This window comes from Saccostrea cucullata, unplaced genomic scaffold, assembly GCF_032062105.1.
Source record: "Saccostrea cucullata isolate Sc308-1 unplaced genomic scaffold, CSIRO_AGI_Scuc_v1 ctg954, whole genome shotgun sequence".
In the NCBI taxonomy this organism is placed as follows: domain Eukaryota; kingdom Metazoa; phylum Mollusca; class Bivalvia; order Ostreida; family Ostreidae; genus Saccostrea; species Saccostrea cuccullata.
The window spans coordinates 59743-78859 of record NW_026923524.1 but is presented as its reverse complement, the minus strand read 5'-3'; the positions used below and the strand labels follow the sequence as shown (position 1 = coordinate 78859).

Genomic DNA, 19117 nt, shown 5'->3' with positions numbered 1-19117 from the left:
TTACAGGTTTGTTATTAAGTGTTTTCAAAGTACAAGTAATGCTACTTGGACCTTTAGAAAACTTCCTTTTGCACAATAAATCTACTCATATCACTGCTCCATGCTGATATCAAATTTAGAGTCAATACAATTTCAACATGAACACAGCGGAGAATAAAATTGAAATTCTTTGAGACGATGGATAATTTTAATTAAGGATATACGAAAAGGATTTGACCGGGTTTTCTTTACATCAAATATTATTGATTTGATGTTTTTTCTTTACATTTCCAAAGACGCGGGGATATATAGGTATATATTACTAACATACAAAAATGACTTGGATTCTACGGCATTGGGTCCAAACAAACCCATTACCTGTAAAATTCTATTAATGAATTTTTCATGTTATATTTGACGACAGCAATTGATTTTTGTACGTTAAACAATTATGACTTATCAGATTAAAATGTATCATATGTATGAATAGATCTTTGATGTACCTGTTTTACTTTTTTTCATAAATGCAGTTTCACTCTACCTGTAATAAGGGCGAAACGATTACACGTGTAAACGGCGACGTTTCGATTATATGCTCTAAACGTTTACAGTTTGAGTAAACGTTTACACGAAGGTCATTATCAATGTCTGTCAGAAATAATGTTTAACACAAACAAATTGTTTTATTTCATAATTTGCAAAAGAAACACCGTCTTTGACCATTTGATAAGCATCAATCTAAACCGGAAACATATTGAATGAAATATCTAAAACCCGATACCTGTATAAAACTTATTTTGATTTAAATATACTAATTTTTCAAAGTTTTGAAAAGTTTCTACAGTCTCTTGTTTTACTTTTTTCGAGATTAAAAGAACCATCTATACAACTATTTTTTCTACGTGCGGTAGCCAAACAAACCAAACAGTTGGGTGACGAGGTAGAAAGTGAATGAGTTTAATGCGTCTCAAATTCTTACGTTTAAATCATAAAGACCAAAATAAATTTGTAATAACAACTCAAACTTATATTAAAGTGAAAGAATTGATTATTAAATTCGATTTTCATGAGTAGTAGCCATAAAAATCCAACATAGAATATCTCCCGTTTAAACGGTACCGTTTCGTTTACTGCTATCCGTTTAAACGTTTACAAAATTCAGTAAACGTTTCACCCTTAACCTGTAATCTGTTTATATCAATAAATTGAACTTCTGAACACTGGAGTTTCGTTAATGAAACCAAGAATCAAACGTTTTTGTAAGAGTAAGTGGAATTATTCAATAGTTTATAATTTCTAAATTCTGAAAAGTTTTGATTAAATCTACTGTATTCCTCGGGAAGTTAGAGGATTTCTCTCATCAAAAAAACTTTTGTATGACTTCGGCTGTAAACGTATATAATGACATAAAATAAAATTCAAATAGTGAATACATTTTTTTTACTTCTGATTGTCCTTAAAATGTCAACTTTTTTAAAAAAAATGGAAATTAAAAAAAGGTCCGCTTATTTTTTAACTAAACGTTTACTTGTACTGTTCATTGCATTACTACATGTAGCAAATTGTTAAATTTCACATTCATTCGTACGCTGTCTAATAGCTAAAAATATACCTTTTTCTAATTTTGTTTCAAATAATGGATACATAAAATTGATATTATAATACCTAGTAGAATGCTGCATATTTTATCAGATTGAAATATAACTAAGGATTATGCATAAAATGTTAAGAAAGCTGACGACTTTGACAACGCGATTTCCACTACTCGTCAGTCCCGCGACACACAAATCGTACTTCGACTTGGATGAGTGTACGAAATTACAGTGTATGACTGCGTGACAAGATCGATCACACTTGCCAACAGAAGAGTGATCCGCACTCAAAAAGCGCCACCTATAAAACTTCTTAAATTCCTCTCCATCCGGATCTGCCATGCGTTTGATGAAACCGTCGATAGAACCAGGAGTAATATCTGGAATGGACATATCTGTTGTGGCTGTGTATTCCGTTTTCCATACGGGATTTTGCAGACGATTGCTTTCCGGAAGATCCATATAGTACTGAATCAAATCTAAATGTCTGCCTGTTGATTGGTCGTATTTAATCATGCGAAATCCAGGGTTGTGAGCTTTTCCTGTAACTCCTGGAATCTTGAACCTCCATGGTGTAACGGAAGGGGCCATAAAAAGGGAAAGTACAGGTTTATCTGAAATTTATTTAAAATATAAACGAAATTGATGACAACAGGTCTTTTAGGGGGGGGGGGGAAAGCGGTTAACTAACCTATATATTAACATTTAAGTATCTGTGTGAATCATTATGGGAATTAAACTTTTTTTAATTACACTTATCTGAAGAAAATTGCAAATGCGAATACTGAGTATTGAGACTTTTTTTATGGAAGACAATAAGAGGAAAAATGCAGCTATAAATAACAATTGCCCACTTACACATGCAACAGTAATGCAACAATATTTACCTTTCTCGTCGTAAAATACCCGTAAATTATCATTATGTTCATGACCGAAGTGTAGACCTGTGATAACATCACTGTATTTAAACAGGATATTATTAAACTTTTTATGAAAATCCTCATACATCCATCGCGTTCCAAGAGGTGGCGCCATTCCTGGGGGTACATGTCCCGTGACTAATACCTGATTTATGAAGGTTATTGTACATGTATTCATTTGGTTTAGAACAGTTTTTTTTAAAATACAAAAATGTTACTGAATTACATTTAATTCATTTGTATAATTTTATCTTAAAACTTTTATTTTAAAAATCAGACAAAAGCCGAATATTTTCTAGAATTTTTTTTTTAAATGAACAGTTCAAAATCTAATTGCTGTCAAAATATAATCCTCATCATTTTAAAGTGCACTTTCAGATTATTTCTAGATTATGTTAAATAAAAGGCTACATTGCTTACATGTAATTCTTTAACTATGGCCTTCAAGATTTACCTTTTCATTGTTTGCTCGAGAGATATTTAGTACTTCTTCCATCCAGGCAAACTGATCAGCAGGATCAGGAATACCAGGCGTGACTTTGTCAGATGTGTAATATAAATTGGTGTTCAGGGCCAGGATCCTTAATCCAGGAGAGGCCTTCACTGTATAGTATGCACCTGAAACCATTCTTCAATGCAGAATTTACTATTATCAAGAACTTAAGATTTAAAATCCCTGAAATAAAAACATCTTCACAACATTTTAGATTCAATTGACAAATATCGTCAATGGCCATCACTTCAATGATTTACTGAAGTCATTTATTTAACATACAAATCATACATAATGAGCATAAAGCAGTTTACCTTTTCTGAAATTATCCTCTTGTTGTACGTCATTGATCCAATTTCTCCACTGTTCTAACGTCCGATTATAGAGTTCGTTGTTATGTGGCGGAAATTGGTTGTTTGGAAAGTAGTCATGGTTACCATATGTGGCATATACCGGAACTGCTGGAAAGTAGTTCTTCAGTAAATCTGTCAGGTTTCCAAGAATCTGGTCATGGATGTCTAAATTTACTTTGTCATCTTCAACATGCAAGACGCTGTCGCTGGAAAAATGTTGGTGGGTTAAAGTTATCATAAAAAGGTTTTTAAAAGGAAACAAAGAAGGTGCGAAACAAAATATTCTACCTACGCTTTAAATTTAATATAGTGTTTTTTTTATCTTCAAATATTTAAGTGTAATGATTTTATGGTACATGTAAACATAATTATGTCTGCACGATAATAAATTGATATTAATGTGCGAAAGTTAACATTTATACCCTGTCCAGAGTATAAAATCTGCTTGTCTGCCTTCAGTAGCATTTTTCATTGCCTCCACAGCGGATCGTATAAGCGTCATCGGAGAGTCGCACCAGTAATCACCATACAGACCATGATTGTTGACGTCATCATTACACGACCAATCCTGCTTGCCGTATGTATAGTCCCAGTGGAAATCGGTAACGTGCAGAAACCAACCTGGATTTATATTTGCATTTTGTACGCTCATAAGATTGAAGAATTTCTTCAAAACATATACACGAGAAGAAGGAGACAATTGCTTTGAGCTTCATTTGGATCTGACACATTTGTTTCATGTTTGGATATTTAACTTGAAAAAGAAATTGACGGTAAAATAACAGCAAAGCTTTGTGATTAACGTAATTGCTTTGACTTTTCAATCGTCAACTTTCCTTATCATGCAACAATATACATTTTCACTTGCATATGGAGTTTATGCCTCTCAGCTGATTCGCTACACAAGAACATGCTTTACATGCAAACAATCTTTATACATGTAACAAAGTCAGTTTTTGACAGACAAGTTGATGGAAAAAAGAATATCAACACTGAAGTATATCGATTGAAGTCATCATTTGGTAAGATCTATGGTTAATACAATAACCTTGTCAGCAAATACAATCTTATAATAAATCAAATATATATGCTGACTGACGTTTTTCATAATAATTGTTCGGCCTTCATTTACAAACCGAATTTTCGATGGATTTTTTTCGTTATTTCCTGACCAGGAGAGGGAGTTCACGGCGGGCGTGACCGGTCGACAGGGGGATGCTCACTCCTCCTTTGCATTTGATCCCACCTATGATGTGTTAGAGGTATGTGTTTGCTCTGCTGCTGCTTTATATTATTTGAGTTGGCTTTTGAGATCGGATACTTTTCGATATCTCCACATATTTTATTTTAGGAAATTGTGCGTGCAAAGCGAAAAGATCAATAGTGAAACAATTATGGTTCGAATGGGCATCCATATCATATACTTTAAAATGTTAAAATATTTCAACAAATAATTCTTTGAAAAAATAGCGTATACATGTAGAGCGATGATTAATGATATTTTCATAAATCTGTCATACAAACCTTCATTTGCATGCACTGCCGTTTCCTTAGATATAAAAAGTAATAGGCATAGGTAAATTGCGCCCTCCGCCCTCATCCCGGATAAAACTGATAAACTTGTTTGTCTTGTTCTGAGAGACACAGTACACGAAGGTGAAGCAAGTTCTCCTTACGAGGCTGTGTTTGATTTTGTTAAGTTAGCGTGCGTGTGTCACAGTGTGTGTTTATGGAACGAAGGAATTGTATTGTAAATACAGATTGATGTATACAAGTGGGTATATCTGACAATATCGTGTTTCTCAGAGATGTTTGTGTTGAAAAGATGTAAAGGTCGTCGGAATATGATAAATTTGCAATATTCAATAAATGAAAAGAATTCAAATAATAAAATTAGCGGTCAATTTCAACAATTAAAATCATAAAATATTTTCCTTGTAACCAGGCTTGGACATTGATGCACTTATACATGCATCTGCATGTTTAATAAAAAAAAAAAAAAAAGAAAACGATTTTTGCGCCATAGTTTATTCATAGAAAGCAACTTAGAAAAAAGACAAAACATGATAATAAGCATGATGGTTTCTCCTTTTCTATTCAACTTCTCTTAGTTATGTAGCAATATACCCTTAATTGATTATCACCTGTAACTGTCTCCCAGCTGTTTTGATCCACATGAGTATGCTATACGTACGGCGAACAAAACGAGAAGAGCAAATGACAAGCAAGTTTATGCAATATGGACAGGAACAGTCCCGTTTAAAATCAACATTTTGCTAGTTCAATGGTTGATACAATGACCTTGCCAGCATCAACAAGTTGAAAGCTATCTGATGTTGTTCATACTAATTTTTAGGCTTTTAATATATATTTACATTGGATTGTGTACGGATTCTTTGGTGTGGCTACACGGGTAATGTGACTAGTCGGCAGGGGATGGTTATTTCGTAGTGCTTGATCCCGAATCTAGCTACATGTAATTATGGTTGATCAAGTGTCGCAGAACTATGAAAATTCCAAAAAAGTATGTGTGAAAAGCGGTTAATTTTCTTCCACTGTAAGGTGTTAAATGTGCAAAATACTTAAATGTACATTAGACGACCTTCCAAAATCTAGTATATACATGTACATATTCGAGTTTTCTCTCTTTTCCTGTTAAAGAGTGTTCTTTGTGATGTAAAATAAATCGAAACCATTTGTTTACCTCACTACACAACATATACTTTGACAATTCAGTCTGAAAATAATTTCTTGACAATTTGTACGAAAGACCATTTAATTGGAAATATTTGTTGCAATATTTGAAATTAACTATTTCAATGACAGTTAAAAAGAACGTTTATAAATCTCATTTGCTCGTATTTGCGATAAAAGAAGTATTTACAAGCTTTAAAAGAAGCAAAATTACACATTCATTTTTTGTCTTCCTGTACAATATTGATATCTTATATAATACTATACATTCCATTGTTCGGATATCTTTCTTCTGAAAAAGATTTAATACTTCATTGTAGTCTAATTGATCACAAAGGTTTAAATAACATTCAGATTTGTTACAACAACACATTTTAACTTAAACACCAAATTTAATACTAAAAAATGCTGCTCGTATTGCTTTAAATTTCAACTTCCATATTGTAATGTTTTTTTCGACCATCCTCTAATTCTTAAAGAATTTCGTCTCATTGAATATTACTATTGGGGAAAAGGACACCAGACAGAATTCGAGAAGCATGGATTCAAACACAATCTGTAGTGTAAACAAGGATATTTTATCAGTTTTATTTTATAGAGACCTTTCAAGTCAATGTCTTATATACTATTTTTCAGCATAACACATGATGTATGTTGACGTTTATGCAAAAGCAGGTTTGGCACAATTCTTTATCCATTTAATATCTAGAAACAATGTTTAACATGTCCCTTAGCTGATTCAATGTACAACAGCAATTATGTGACCGATTTAATGACCTTCTTAATATAAATAATGTTGCCTTCTTTCTTACAATTTGTCAAGCCATTATTTTGACACTGAATTGTCAAAAGATTTTTTTCCTTTATCCGATCATGAAAAGGAAAGCAAAACGGGCGAGATCGGTCGACAGGGGGTGTTTTGTCCTACATGGCACCAAACTCTATCCATAAACGGAGAACAGGCTTAAGGTAGGATTCTTCTCATATTTCTAATATTTAAAAATTAATGAAATTTTCACAGAATCAAGAAGACAATATCAGTAAGTTATAGTGTCAGTGAAATTGAATTTGACCGTTTTATATTAGAGGCAAGGTGAGGTCAAGGTCATTATCTTTTTCCTTGACATTAAGAATAAAAAATAACTGTTGCCAATCATGTGATACCTACTTCTATTTCAAAAGTTTAATGATTGTTCTTTTTGCATAAAAACATATTACTATACCGGGTCTATAGCATGATATTACCAAATTTACATGAATAATTTAACTTAACTGGATATTGGCTAATCCGAATTTTCTCTGTTTTTCTTAATTTTTTAGGATATATTAGTTATTTTCAGATGCTTCATATATTTAACTTTTTCCTGTTTTCACATATAATAAAGTAGTCTTATAAATGTACAAAATGATACAAAAACAAAAAGTTTTGATTGTTTACTAAGAGAGAAAAATTACTTTTTATGGAATTTTGGCTCAAATCTGCACTTTGATAGGAAGCGTTTAAAAGCTAATAAAGTTCTAGTTTGTTTGAAAAATCATATTGATTTGATATATTTTGAAAGTTTAGTCTCTCATTATTAATCTAACTTACATTTGAAAATTTCTCCAAGTCTTCAATTGTGTAAAAATTTTAACTAAATTCATTGTTTCATTATAGTTTTGAGAGAAAGAAAAGAAGATATTTTCATACGCCACCATTCCGCCAAAAATATAGTCCCTGCTAATTTTCAAATGCAGTTTACCATTTCTATTTAAAGTTGTACAATTGTGATGAGGAAAGAAAAATATGGTCTTTTAAATTCCTTACACCTCAATATATAAGACATATAAGCAAATATACTTTTTATGTTTCATCTAGTCAGAAACCAGAGAAGAATCCTACCTTAAGTCATGTTTCCATTACCACAAATGTATACATACCTTTTGATTAATTATGATGATGAAAGAAAATCTTCATTGAAGGTCTAAAGTTTGCACATCTTCAACAGCAAGTGCTGGTGCCTCAATAAATGAGTATAAGAAATAATCAGAAGGGATTCTCATCAAACAAACAAACATATTGATGTTTGTACCTTAATTGTTGTAATCCGTACTAGGAAATGTCTACAATTAGGGTTATTTATACGTATTTTAAACACAAATTGATTATGTTACACAATAACGTCACAGTTAAAATGACATCAAATTGGCCTTACCTGGTTGCTCTAGACATTTTATTTCTTTTTTTTTTTTTTTTAAATATTTAAATTAATAAACAACTTTGGAACCTAATTAATTTTGAGGGTTCATTTTTTTTTAGTACAGATTCATTAATTTTATCCAGTTTTAGTTCAATTTGTGAGTTTAAAAACACAAACACTGCAACTAAAAGTATTTTAGTTTTTCTCTTTGAACATGTTGAAATGTTTATGCACATTCTTTTTATTGTGGACTTAAATATGCATCATAATATGGATAATCTTCAGTTTTAAAAAATAAAATAAGTCTATAAATCATTTAAATCGAACCCCCGAAATATTTTATTATTCTATACAGTACATGATATTAGTAAAAATCGCAATTTTGTCGGCTTTATTCCCTCTACCTTTTTTCCACGTAAAACAACGTCGCGTGTTAAGAGAAAAATTGGCGATTATTTCATAATGTAAGAATTATTTATTTTTTAGAAACTAATACATTATTGCAATTGTTTGTTGGCGTTATGTAAACCTATTGCGACCTATAAAATACTTAGTTGGATAGAATAAATCCAAATTTTGTGTTTTAACATGCTCCCTTTTCACTGCAATAAAGGCTACCTCCAATTTTCTTTTCATTTTTTAAAAGAAGAATAAAAGTTGCATGATATATGTGAAAAATAAAGAATTTCATCATGTATTTTTTGTTAAATTTGTAAATTTCTTTGTTTATTGAAGAGTTTTACTATGTAATTATGTATAAAAACACGAAAAATGGTCCATATCTTGACAGTGCCCCCATTTCACTACAATAAAGGCAAGGTTACAAAATTTCATTCTAATTTTTCTAAGCATAAACCATACAAGTATATATCCAAGAATTAAATTTTTTTATCATTCCGTTTTCGTAATTTTCAACTAGATCGGGCCTCGTTAAACACAAATTGATTATGTTACCAACTAAGTTCATTGGCCAGTGAGCATTTTATTCAAAATCTTGTACGTGAAAAGAAGAAAACACCTGCTGTGATTTTCAACTCGGCGTTTAGGTATATCGACGACGTATTGTCAATAAACATGGTTATTTCAATTCTCTTGTCGATGCAATAAAGTCATATACTGTATCCCAGTGAGCCTGAATTAAAGATACCAAAAGTCTGACACATCTGTTTCATATTTGGATATATTACTTCATAAAAACATTAACGCTAATCTACCAACAAAGCTTTATGATAAACATGATGACTCTAACTTTTCAATCGCCAGCAGCAATATACCTTTATCACTTCCATACGAAGTTTACATCTCTTAGTTGATTCAACACACTAGAGTATGTTCTATGTATGAACAATTTTTAAAACGACGTAAATCATTGACAAACAAATTGCTGGAACAAGAATATCAGCAGTCTCGTTTAAAGTCATCATTTCGTGAGCTCTATGGTCGATACAATAACCTTGTCAGCTTGCGCAAATACTATTAATCATTAGGTCAAATGCTATCTGACGTAATTAGGCCATTATATACACACTGAATTTTGTTGTTGTTGTTGTTATTTTTTCTTGCTTATTTCCCGATCATAACAAGGTCGGCAGGGTATGCTCAGTCCTCCATTGCACTTGTCCCACCTCTATTACTAGTATTTTGGAAGGCCATGTTTGCTCTGCTCCTATTTTGTATTGTTTTATTAACATTTGAGCTTGAATACTGTTCGTTTTCAAGGCCGTAACTAGGCTCAAATTTTTAGTGAGGCAAGGGTGTTGTGTATTTCTAGTCTCATACGGGGCAAGGATGGTACCTCATGACCAGTGATCGGGGTTTCCGGGGGGAAGGAGGTCCTGAAACCTGGGTATTAGAAAATAAAAGGTTTAATCTTAAAAAGTTTTTACGTTTTGAATGGAACAGTGGTTAGAGCGTATTCTCTAAAGTCGCAGACTTAGGAATTGATCCTTACATCACGGGTTCGAATCCCACTGCGGGATGTAGAGACAGGTTCTTCGGATGAGGCCGTAAAAACCGAGATCCTATGTCACAGTAAGTGATGGCACAAAACAGACCTCTCACTGTTCAATCATCTTCAGTGAACCTGAAAGCCAAGTACAGATTTAAAACTTGCAGCTTTCCATCGGCAAGTGTTTCAATATGAATGAGAAATTCTTAGAATGGGTGTTAATTAAATAATTGAACAATTTACAAAAGAAACATTTTGAATTAAATTATACATGCGCTCGAAATGAAAATGAGGCACCTGGTGAGGTGAAGGATTTACAGAAATGGAAATCAAAGTTGAAAATATTAATTTAGCACGAAGACACACATAAATACAATGTAAAACTTTTTCACTTTTCAAAAAACTCTAAAAAAAAATTAGTGAGGCATTTGCCTCACTTGCCTCAATGGTAGTTACGGCCTTGGTTTTCTCCAAATATTTCATGACATCATTATTATTTCTTTCCATATAATTCTTTCAGTGATACAGTTGATCCGCTTAATGTGATTTGTATTTACTTTCTTGCTAGTCCGTTTATTTTATATTCTTCGAAAAGACTCTCAAATCTTTTATATGGCAATAGTCGAACTTTTAATTTCTTGTAATTTTAAGGTACATAGATTTATGTGATTCAAAGTATTTTTTTTTAATTATTTAAACCCAAGTTTGATATTTAATGTTGTTCATTAAATTATCGTCTTCGTCGTAATATGTGTTATTTGGAACAAGGTACGTATTCCTTTGTAACCTGTTATGATGTCTTTTCCTACATTTTTTCAATTGTTTCTTTTCGAAACCGTTAATGTTAGTTATGTTACCTGATACGGTGCATCTTTACTTCAATTACTAGTAATGATTAGAAAAAAAAACACGGAGATATTTTCTCTTGGTATCTTTAGGGGTTTTTTAATTAACTTCTGTAGACAAACAATTTTACTAGAACCGAATCATCTTAGTAAGTACCTATTAAAAAGATAAATGTAAATGTATTCTTGAAAAGGTCAATTAATTGCATCCCTTGGACACATGATATATCAATGCTTGATTCCCAAGAACGTGATAAAAGAGCTATCAATCTAAGTATAGTCACAAAGGCACTCAAAACATAGTTATTGCATCCTTACTCTACCAATTTATAGAGAATAAATCAAATTTTGCCTAAAGATTAGTTACTTGACTAAAATGCGGAATAATGTTGTATTTCGACTTAAGATTCACAGCTACATCTTTAAGGATGAGTTTGATAAAGCAAACTTAGCTTGAGTATCTATCAAAAGAAATTTCATATCTTACAATGGGTTTTTTTAGGTTTAATAAAATGATTCTTTAGCTTTTATCATTTTTTAAATGCAGATCCCAAACTACAAACGAAAATGGTATAAGATTTTCAGGTGTAAAGTTAGAAAATTACATTCGATTACACCATTCATGCTCGTGTTTTGTTATCAATTTTATCTACAAAATCCTCAAAAGCCACTATTCCGGCAAAAAAGAGCCTTGTTAAAGTATGAAAATTTTTTTTTTTACAAAAACGAGAAAGAGAAAAAAAGAATAAAATGATTTTAAAATATCCAAAGTTTCATATTAGAAAATAATAACCATTCAATCATGGATATTTAATACATACAACTGTGAATGATGACGACAACATAATTATAGTTGTTAATGGATGGTCAAAATATTTCTATAAAAGGGAGCAAACTGTTCCTTCGCAAGGTGCTCGGCAATTTAAAGTGAAAGTTTTGGACCTTCGATTGGGTTCAGATCTTAAAACACGAGGCCCCGTGACATGACAGGCGTTGACACGATAAAGATCTCTCAATGCTGATTGCTCCTGAGTGCTGAGTAAGGGTCTTAATTTGAAGCCTTTCACCGATTTATAACGTACAGTGTCTCCATATGAGTGGAAAAACCCGTAAAACAACGTACAATCAATGAAGGATATGGAATTAACGAACAGTATTCAATATCAGTCCATAAAACAATACAAAACAGGAGAGAGCAAACACGGACCTCCAAAACATCAGAGGAGGGATCAACTGCCATGGAGGAGTGAGCATCCCCTGCCGGCCAATCACACCCGCCGTGTGCTCCTTGTCATTATCGGGAACTTATTGAAAATCCATTGACAATTAAGTGTATATATAATGGTCTAAGAATTAGTTTGAAAAACGTCAGTCAGCATTGGACTCAGTGATAAATTGTATCTGCTGACAAGGTCATTGTATCGACCATAGAACTTCCGAAACGATGATTTTAAACGAGACTGCTGATATTCTGGTTTCATCAACTTGACTGACTGTCAATAATTTACCTCGTTTTAGAAATTGTTCATACGTAGAGCATGGTCTTGCGTATCGAATCAACTGATGAGATATATAAACACCGTATGCAGGTGATGAAGATATATTGCTGCATAAGTAATGGAAGTTAACTATAGAAAAGCTAAAGTCATCACGTTTATCATAGAGCTTTGTTGTTAAATTACCATTAACGTCAAATAATCCATTATTATTTAAACTTTCTATGCCTCAAAACGTCTCTCTTTGATTGAATCTTTACCGAGCTGGGTGAATATGACCCAATGATCAGGAGGAGAGATACAACAACTATAGGACTTTATAGTATTTAGAGGAGAGGTCATTTTGGGATCAGAAAAGTTTTAATTACCTGATTTTATTGATAAATAATGGGAAAATAATGCACATTAAAGTGAAATAAGATGTCAACCGACTTTTGGTTCACTGACAGAATCAATCTGTATTATATTAAAGGCCATTGTACAGTATAGAAGTCGATAGGTGATATGTATTATAGATGGGATAATTTTTATCTGGTGACTGTCATATATTCACTGGATGACTGACGCATAGATTTTGGCATATAAAAAAATGATTTTAACAAAAACGCTTTTGATGAAATGCGGATATCGATGAAATTAAAAAAAATAAAGTCACAGAAAAGAACTCATTTGACTACAAAAAGTTGATACAAACTGGACATTGCTATATCAAAGATGTTCCGGGCAGTTCAAAAGTGCTTATGATTTAACGCAGTCGAGGTAAATTCTCCCACATTATTATATAGGTTTTGGCAAGTCATGTAAGCACTGATCCAGACATTCTTGGGTGAAAGTCTGGAAAAAAAATTAGCATGAAAACAAATAAAAGGTTTATGATGCAGAAAAGTCACGAATGACATGCCGCCAGACGTGGTAGAAAAATATCTTATGAATGGAAAAAACATTTTCTTGTAGATTACACTTCGTCACAAAATTGAAGTCTTCTTAATAGCTGTAGGGGTTTCAATAAATATTATTTGATTTCTTTCTTTTTTTGTCATAAGCAGCGGTAACTTTCTCATGAACCTGCTACCTCTTACGGAAGTCTAAAAATGAACTTCCAGAAGAGGCTCCCAGATTGCATGACTAGTATGCAATGAATTGTTTTCTATTTGTATGTTTATTATCTTTTACTGCATTTCGAACTATATACCATGGCTAAATAGGGTAGTGAGACAACGTATGTCATACAATTGGACGTCTTGTACATATACTGTGCTGTGAAAACGCTTTTTGTTTTCACTATTTGTATGACAAACGAAATGGCTTTAGCTTTTAATTTTCTTATTTATTTCGCGACCCAATGCAAGAGCTTGTTCTGGGTACGACCAATATTTAAAGCAAAGCATGTTTTCACTGATAAGTTGATTTTACAGGGATTTCAACACCCTCATTTAGAATCGACATTTCGCAAATGTTATAGTCGTTAAAATGACCTTGTCAGCAAACAGGGTCGTATTTTGATGGATCTGTTTCATACCAATTGTTAAGCCTCTGTATTTTTACTCTGAATTGTCTATGGTAAGGTCCATCTACCCTATCAATGTATAAGGGCTGACGGTGGGTGTTCAGTCAAAAGGGATACTTACTCCTCATAGGCACCTGATTCAATCTCTTTTTTCCAGGGGTCTGTGTTTTATGCCCTCTCCACATATCAGTACTTTTTATTGATTTCTTGTGATGGATCACTTCTTTAACTTTTACTATTGAGCCCATGTTTAGTCCAGATATTGAATAAATATGGTCCAGGTTTGCCATACATAGTATGCATGTACAGGATTTCATAAGCTTCATGTGGCGTTATTCAAATGTATTTACATATACCCTTCATTGCATACCTTAGAAATCGCATCCAATTAAACATATTAGGATATTAATATTTTATATGTTTTAATTTGAAAGTCATCGATGCCTAATATTTTTTGATCAATTTGATTCCTTTTTTGATATTTCAAAATATTTTCCCTTAATTTAAAACCTACGTTCTTTTTGATGGTATTTTACTCTTGGGAGGATAGAATAAACGATGCACATCATTTTTGATTGTCATCAACTTTCAGCTTTAGCTTTATTTTTCTCCCAAGAGAAGCACTTATAATTTTGAAAACATCGAAATATATTACTTTACGCCCGTCAAATCAATTTTTGTCGAATTACATGCACTGAATGATCGGTACACATTTCAAAAATGGTTTTCTTTAAATACCATGGTATATTTAATTATAGATGCCATTCAGAGGTTAATGTATAGTGTGTGATTTATTTATATGTATTTCTCATATGACACTACTACTAAATATAAGATTGAAGGAGTTAAATTTAAAGAAGCCAGGATGATGCACATACCTATGTACTATAATTTTACGCCTTATCTTTCTCCCTGTCATAAAGAGCTGATTTTATAAGAATAGTACTTAAAAAACTGAAAATTTATTGTAATTTACAGGCTTTTCTTATTGTTACAACTTCCCGAACACCATCAAAAAATAAATTAACATAAATTCGAAAGTTGTTATTGAAATACAAATCTTAAGATAATATAGTTGAACGTTTTTTTTTTTAAATTTATTTTGATTGGCAGTAGTGTAAGATTCTCTTTTCTGAAAAAGACCAGCATTTCTATTTTTATGAAATACTTTTTATTAATGCTCTATGAACAGTAGATGTAAGGTGTACAGTATGTATTTACGCCAACTGCAACATTTGGAACCAAATTCACTATGTACTGCTAAATTGCAGTGTTACTTAAAACGTTTACAATGGCATTTCAACTTTATACACATCCATTCCCCATGATAAATTAAAGTCAAGGCTTTTTGATATCATTGACAACTGCCTTTTTAATAAAAATGGAACTTGTTAATTTACATACCCTGTCATTGCTCATTTACAAAATCATTTGGTTAAAAAATTCTGATTGAACACACAAGTACTCTGAAGTTGACATCAAAAAGATGCTTGAGATTCTGAATGACAATATCTATGTAGTTTTTGGAGGCTAGATCTTTCAACAATTTTTCAACAATCCATTGGAATTCCCATAGGTACCAATTGCGCCCAATTATAAGCAGACCTATTTCTTATTCAGATGAAGTAGAATTTGTCCAAAATCTTATACATGTAGTGAAAAGAAAAAAACTAGCTGTGGACTTCAACTCGACATTATGATATATCGATTTAAATTAATAATGGTAATTTCCACTCTTATGTCGATTCGATATATCCTGATGAGTTTGAGATAAAGGATACCACAGAGTCTGACACATCTGTTTCATATTCGGATATTGCACTTGAAAAAGACGTTAATGGTAATCTAGCAACCAAGCTCTGTGATATACTTGATGCCTTTAACTTTACAATCGTCAACTCGCCTCATTTTTGCAGCAATATACCTTCATCACCTACTACAGAGTTTATATAACAATGTTTATACAATTTCTAAAACGAGGTTAATTACTGAAAAACAAATTGATGAAACAAGAATATCAGCAGTCTCGTTTAAAGTCATCATTTCGTAAGTTCTTTGGTTGATACAATGACCTTGTCAGCAAATACAATTTATCATTGAGTCAAATGCCGACTGACGTTTTCATACTAATTGTTAATCCATTATTTATACACTGAACTGACGACGGATTTTCCCATCATTTCCCGATTATACAAGGAGCACAAAGGGGTCTGACCAGTCGGTAGGGGATGCGCACTCATCAATAACACCTGGTTCCACCTGATGTTTTGGAGGTCCGTGTTTGCCTTCTATTTTGTATTGTTTTATGGACATTTGATTTTGATTACTGTTCGTCATCTCCATATATTTCACTTGGATAATTAGTAATTATCTATAACGTACATTCAATAAAGAACTACTATATATGGATGTTGTTGTTCGAGGATCTTCCTATTTTAAGTAAGGGGTATATCCCTTTTTGTGTTGTCTTATACCTCGAACGACATTTTAACTTAGATGAATATCTCTTTAACTAAGATTTATATATCTTAAAGTTAGATAGGTATTTTTTACACATATTTCTTGATCTCACTAAGCTAAAGAGACATATCTATGATGAAATTTCTACAAATTTCGACAAATTTCTTTTTTCACAAAAAATCTTTCTTAAAGAGATCTCCTTTTAAGATATGCAATTATATCTGTAATTGAGGGGACAATTATCATTTTACAAAACAATCGACAAAGTATGAGTTTGGCCTGTTCTAAAATATGGATCCGCTGTTCTAATAACTCTCTAATAATGGAGATAACGAACAATATTCAAGTTCAAGAGTCCATAAAAAATACAAAATATAGGTGCGGAGCAAACACGAATCTCAAAAACATCAGAGGTTGGATTAGGTGCTTTGCAGTAGTGAGTGTCCCCTGGTGACCGGTGACATCCGCCATGTGCTTCTTGTCATGATCGGGTATAATACTGTTTGTGAAGAAAAGAGAAAAAAATATTCCTTTATTTTGAATTAAACTCGGCAAAAACTTGGAAAATGCTATTCAGTTAAAACATTGAAGTAAATCACTTTTGCTATTAGGGATTTAAATATCTACTGCATCTGCAATAATACATGTAGAAACAAAGAAAAACAATTTTAAAGTAAGATGTGTAAAATTGAAAATCTCCAATGTTTTTGGTTTTTCAATTTTTGAAAAAAAAGAGATGTCTTTTAGGATCTGTTTATAATTTCGTTTAAGACTTTGATATTTAATTGATTTTGATGTTCTGATAACATATTAATTATTTTTTTACATAATTTTTTTTAAAAAGTACGAGAAAAGTGCCCTGGAAAGAACTGATTTGTACATCATGTTTTGTCAAAGCATCATATCATATATATATATATATATATATATATATATATATATATATATATATATATATATATATATATATATATATATATATATATATATATATATATATATATATATATATCAATGAATGGAAATACGGTGATATTTTCTACCTTTAAAGTGTTGTTTTTAATTATAGGTCGGAGAGTTTTATTTTCATATTTCACGATTGTTTTTTTTTGTAGTAACTATTTTTATGTTGTCGTGTACAGATACATATTTACATGTACGTCAGAATAATATAACGCAAAATCCGTGCCTGAGATTCAGATTTTATTTATTTTTTTTTTTTTTTTGTATTTTTCTCTCCTTTTCAATTAGAGATTTCAAAGCATCTACGTTTACCTTCAATTAAAGTAACCATATTCTTTTATGAATAAAAGATCTGAGTCAAATTTGATGATGCCTGAAAGTACGCAAACCTTGGAATCAATCAATACACACAACCCTTTATACAACACTATTGTCATTGTATTTCATCTTGATTTAAAGTTCTGTCCTTGTGGTTCATACTCTATTTCTTTTTAGAAATAGATTAAAAGCAACATCTTTACATTACAGAATGAATAAATAATTTCATTGCAAATACATGTATTTTAAAACATTTTTGTCAATATTATACTTTATTTCCATATTCATTGTGAATTGTTCAAATTATCTATTCGAACATAAATCTACTTAAAACTATTTAATTTTCTGATTTCTGGAAAATAACTTTAAAATAGCAAAGTTTGTGATTAACTATTTTTGACTCCTTCTCATGAAAAAGACAAAATCCACTTTGTGATAGACAAAATTAAAGATTTCAAAACTCGCGACGTTCAATTCAGCTAAGGGGAACTTTATATCAAAATAAATTTACTTCATATAATAGGTGAGTTTTCGTATACTTTTTTGGAATGGGTTGGGTTGATAGCAATTAATTCCTTTGAGAATTCTGGGAAATCATTACATGTCTCAAAGAACAACATGGTTGCTATGCAGGTCAATATAGTATTTTTATCCTATACATTTTAATGAACTTCAGTCATTAAAATGTTCGGCGTTTTATCAAAAATTTTGTCAAACACTAACTTATATTTTGTTACTTAGTTTTAAATTAAAAAGTTAAGATAACGAACAGTGATAAGACATTAAATAGTGCATAATATACAGGTCTCTGGAAATTTATGCGGTGCGATCAGGTGTAAATATCCCCTGTTGAACGAGCACTTCCGATGTGATGATTTGGTTGAAGGTTGATCAAGTTGAAGGAATATTCCGTAGTCAGTTCAGGCATCTTAAATGGTATAAAATACTTCAGCCAAAATCATATTTGCTATCTAGGCCATTACAACGATCATAAACTTTGGCAAATACTGACTTCAGTCAAGTTTGTTACAGTTCATGTAACATAAGCTTGTCTGTCATTAACTTTTCTCTGTTTCAAAATTGATAGCAATCTGAGCATGGTCCTCAGTATCGAATCAAATTGGAACATAACCATATATGCATCATCGTCGCAACCACGGTTTTGCCTATACAAGCTCCCTAGAGAGAATAGGTGTGAATCTCCCAAGGTTTACTGACTATTCAAATGCAGGCGAAAGCGTAAAATCAAGTTTTTGATGCAAACAAATAAAAATGCCTGGATTAGTATATATTTATGGGCTTATTTTGTTGCACATGATACAACCAATAAATATCCAAAATATTAAGAAATTGTAAACCTTCTATAATG

The 19117-nt window shown here is 31.8% G+C and overlaps 1 protein-coding gene across 1 annotated transcript; it reads right to left on the bottom strand.

Annotated features, from left to right (window-relative positions):
* Positions 1–1473: 1473 nt before the first annotated feature.
* On the bottom strand, positions 1474–4997 carry LOC134264219 (acid sphingomyelinase-like phosphodiesterase 3b). Its single transcript, XM_062746516.1, has 6 exons — positions 4862–4997; positions 3760–3958; positions 3299–3543; positions 2946–3109; positions 2459–2636; positions 1474–2185 (listed from the first exon to the last, which is right to left on the bottom strand). The coding sequence occupies exons 1-6, from the start codon at positions 4935–4937 to the stop codon at positions 1668–1670; spliced, it is 1380 nt and encodes a 459-aa protein (XP_062602500.1). The 5' UTR covers positions 4938–4997; the 3' UTR covers positions 1474–1667.
* Positions 4998–19117: the final 14120 nt, after the last annotated feature.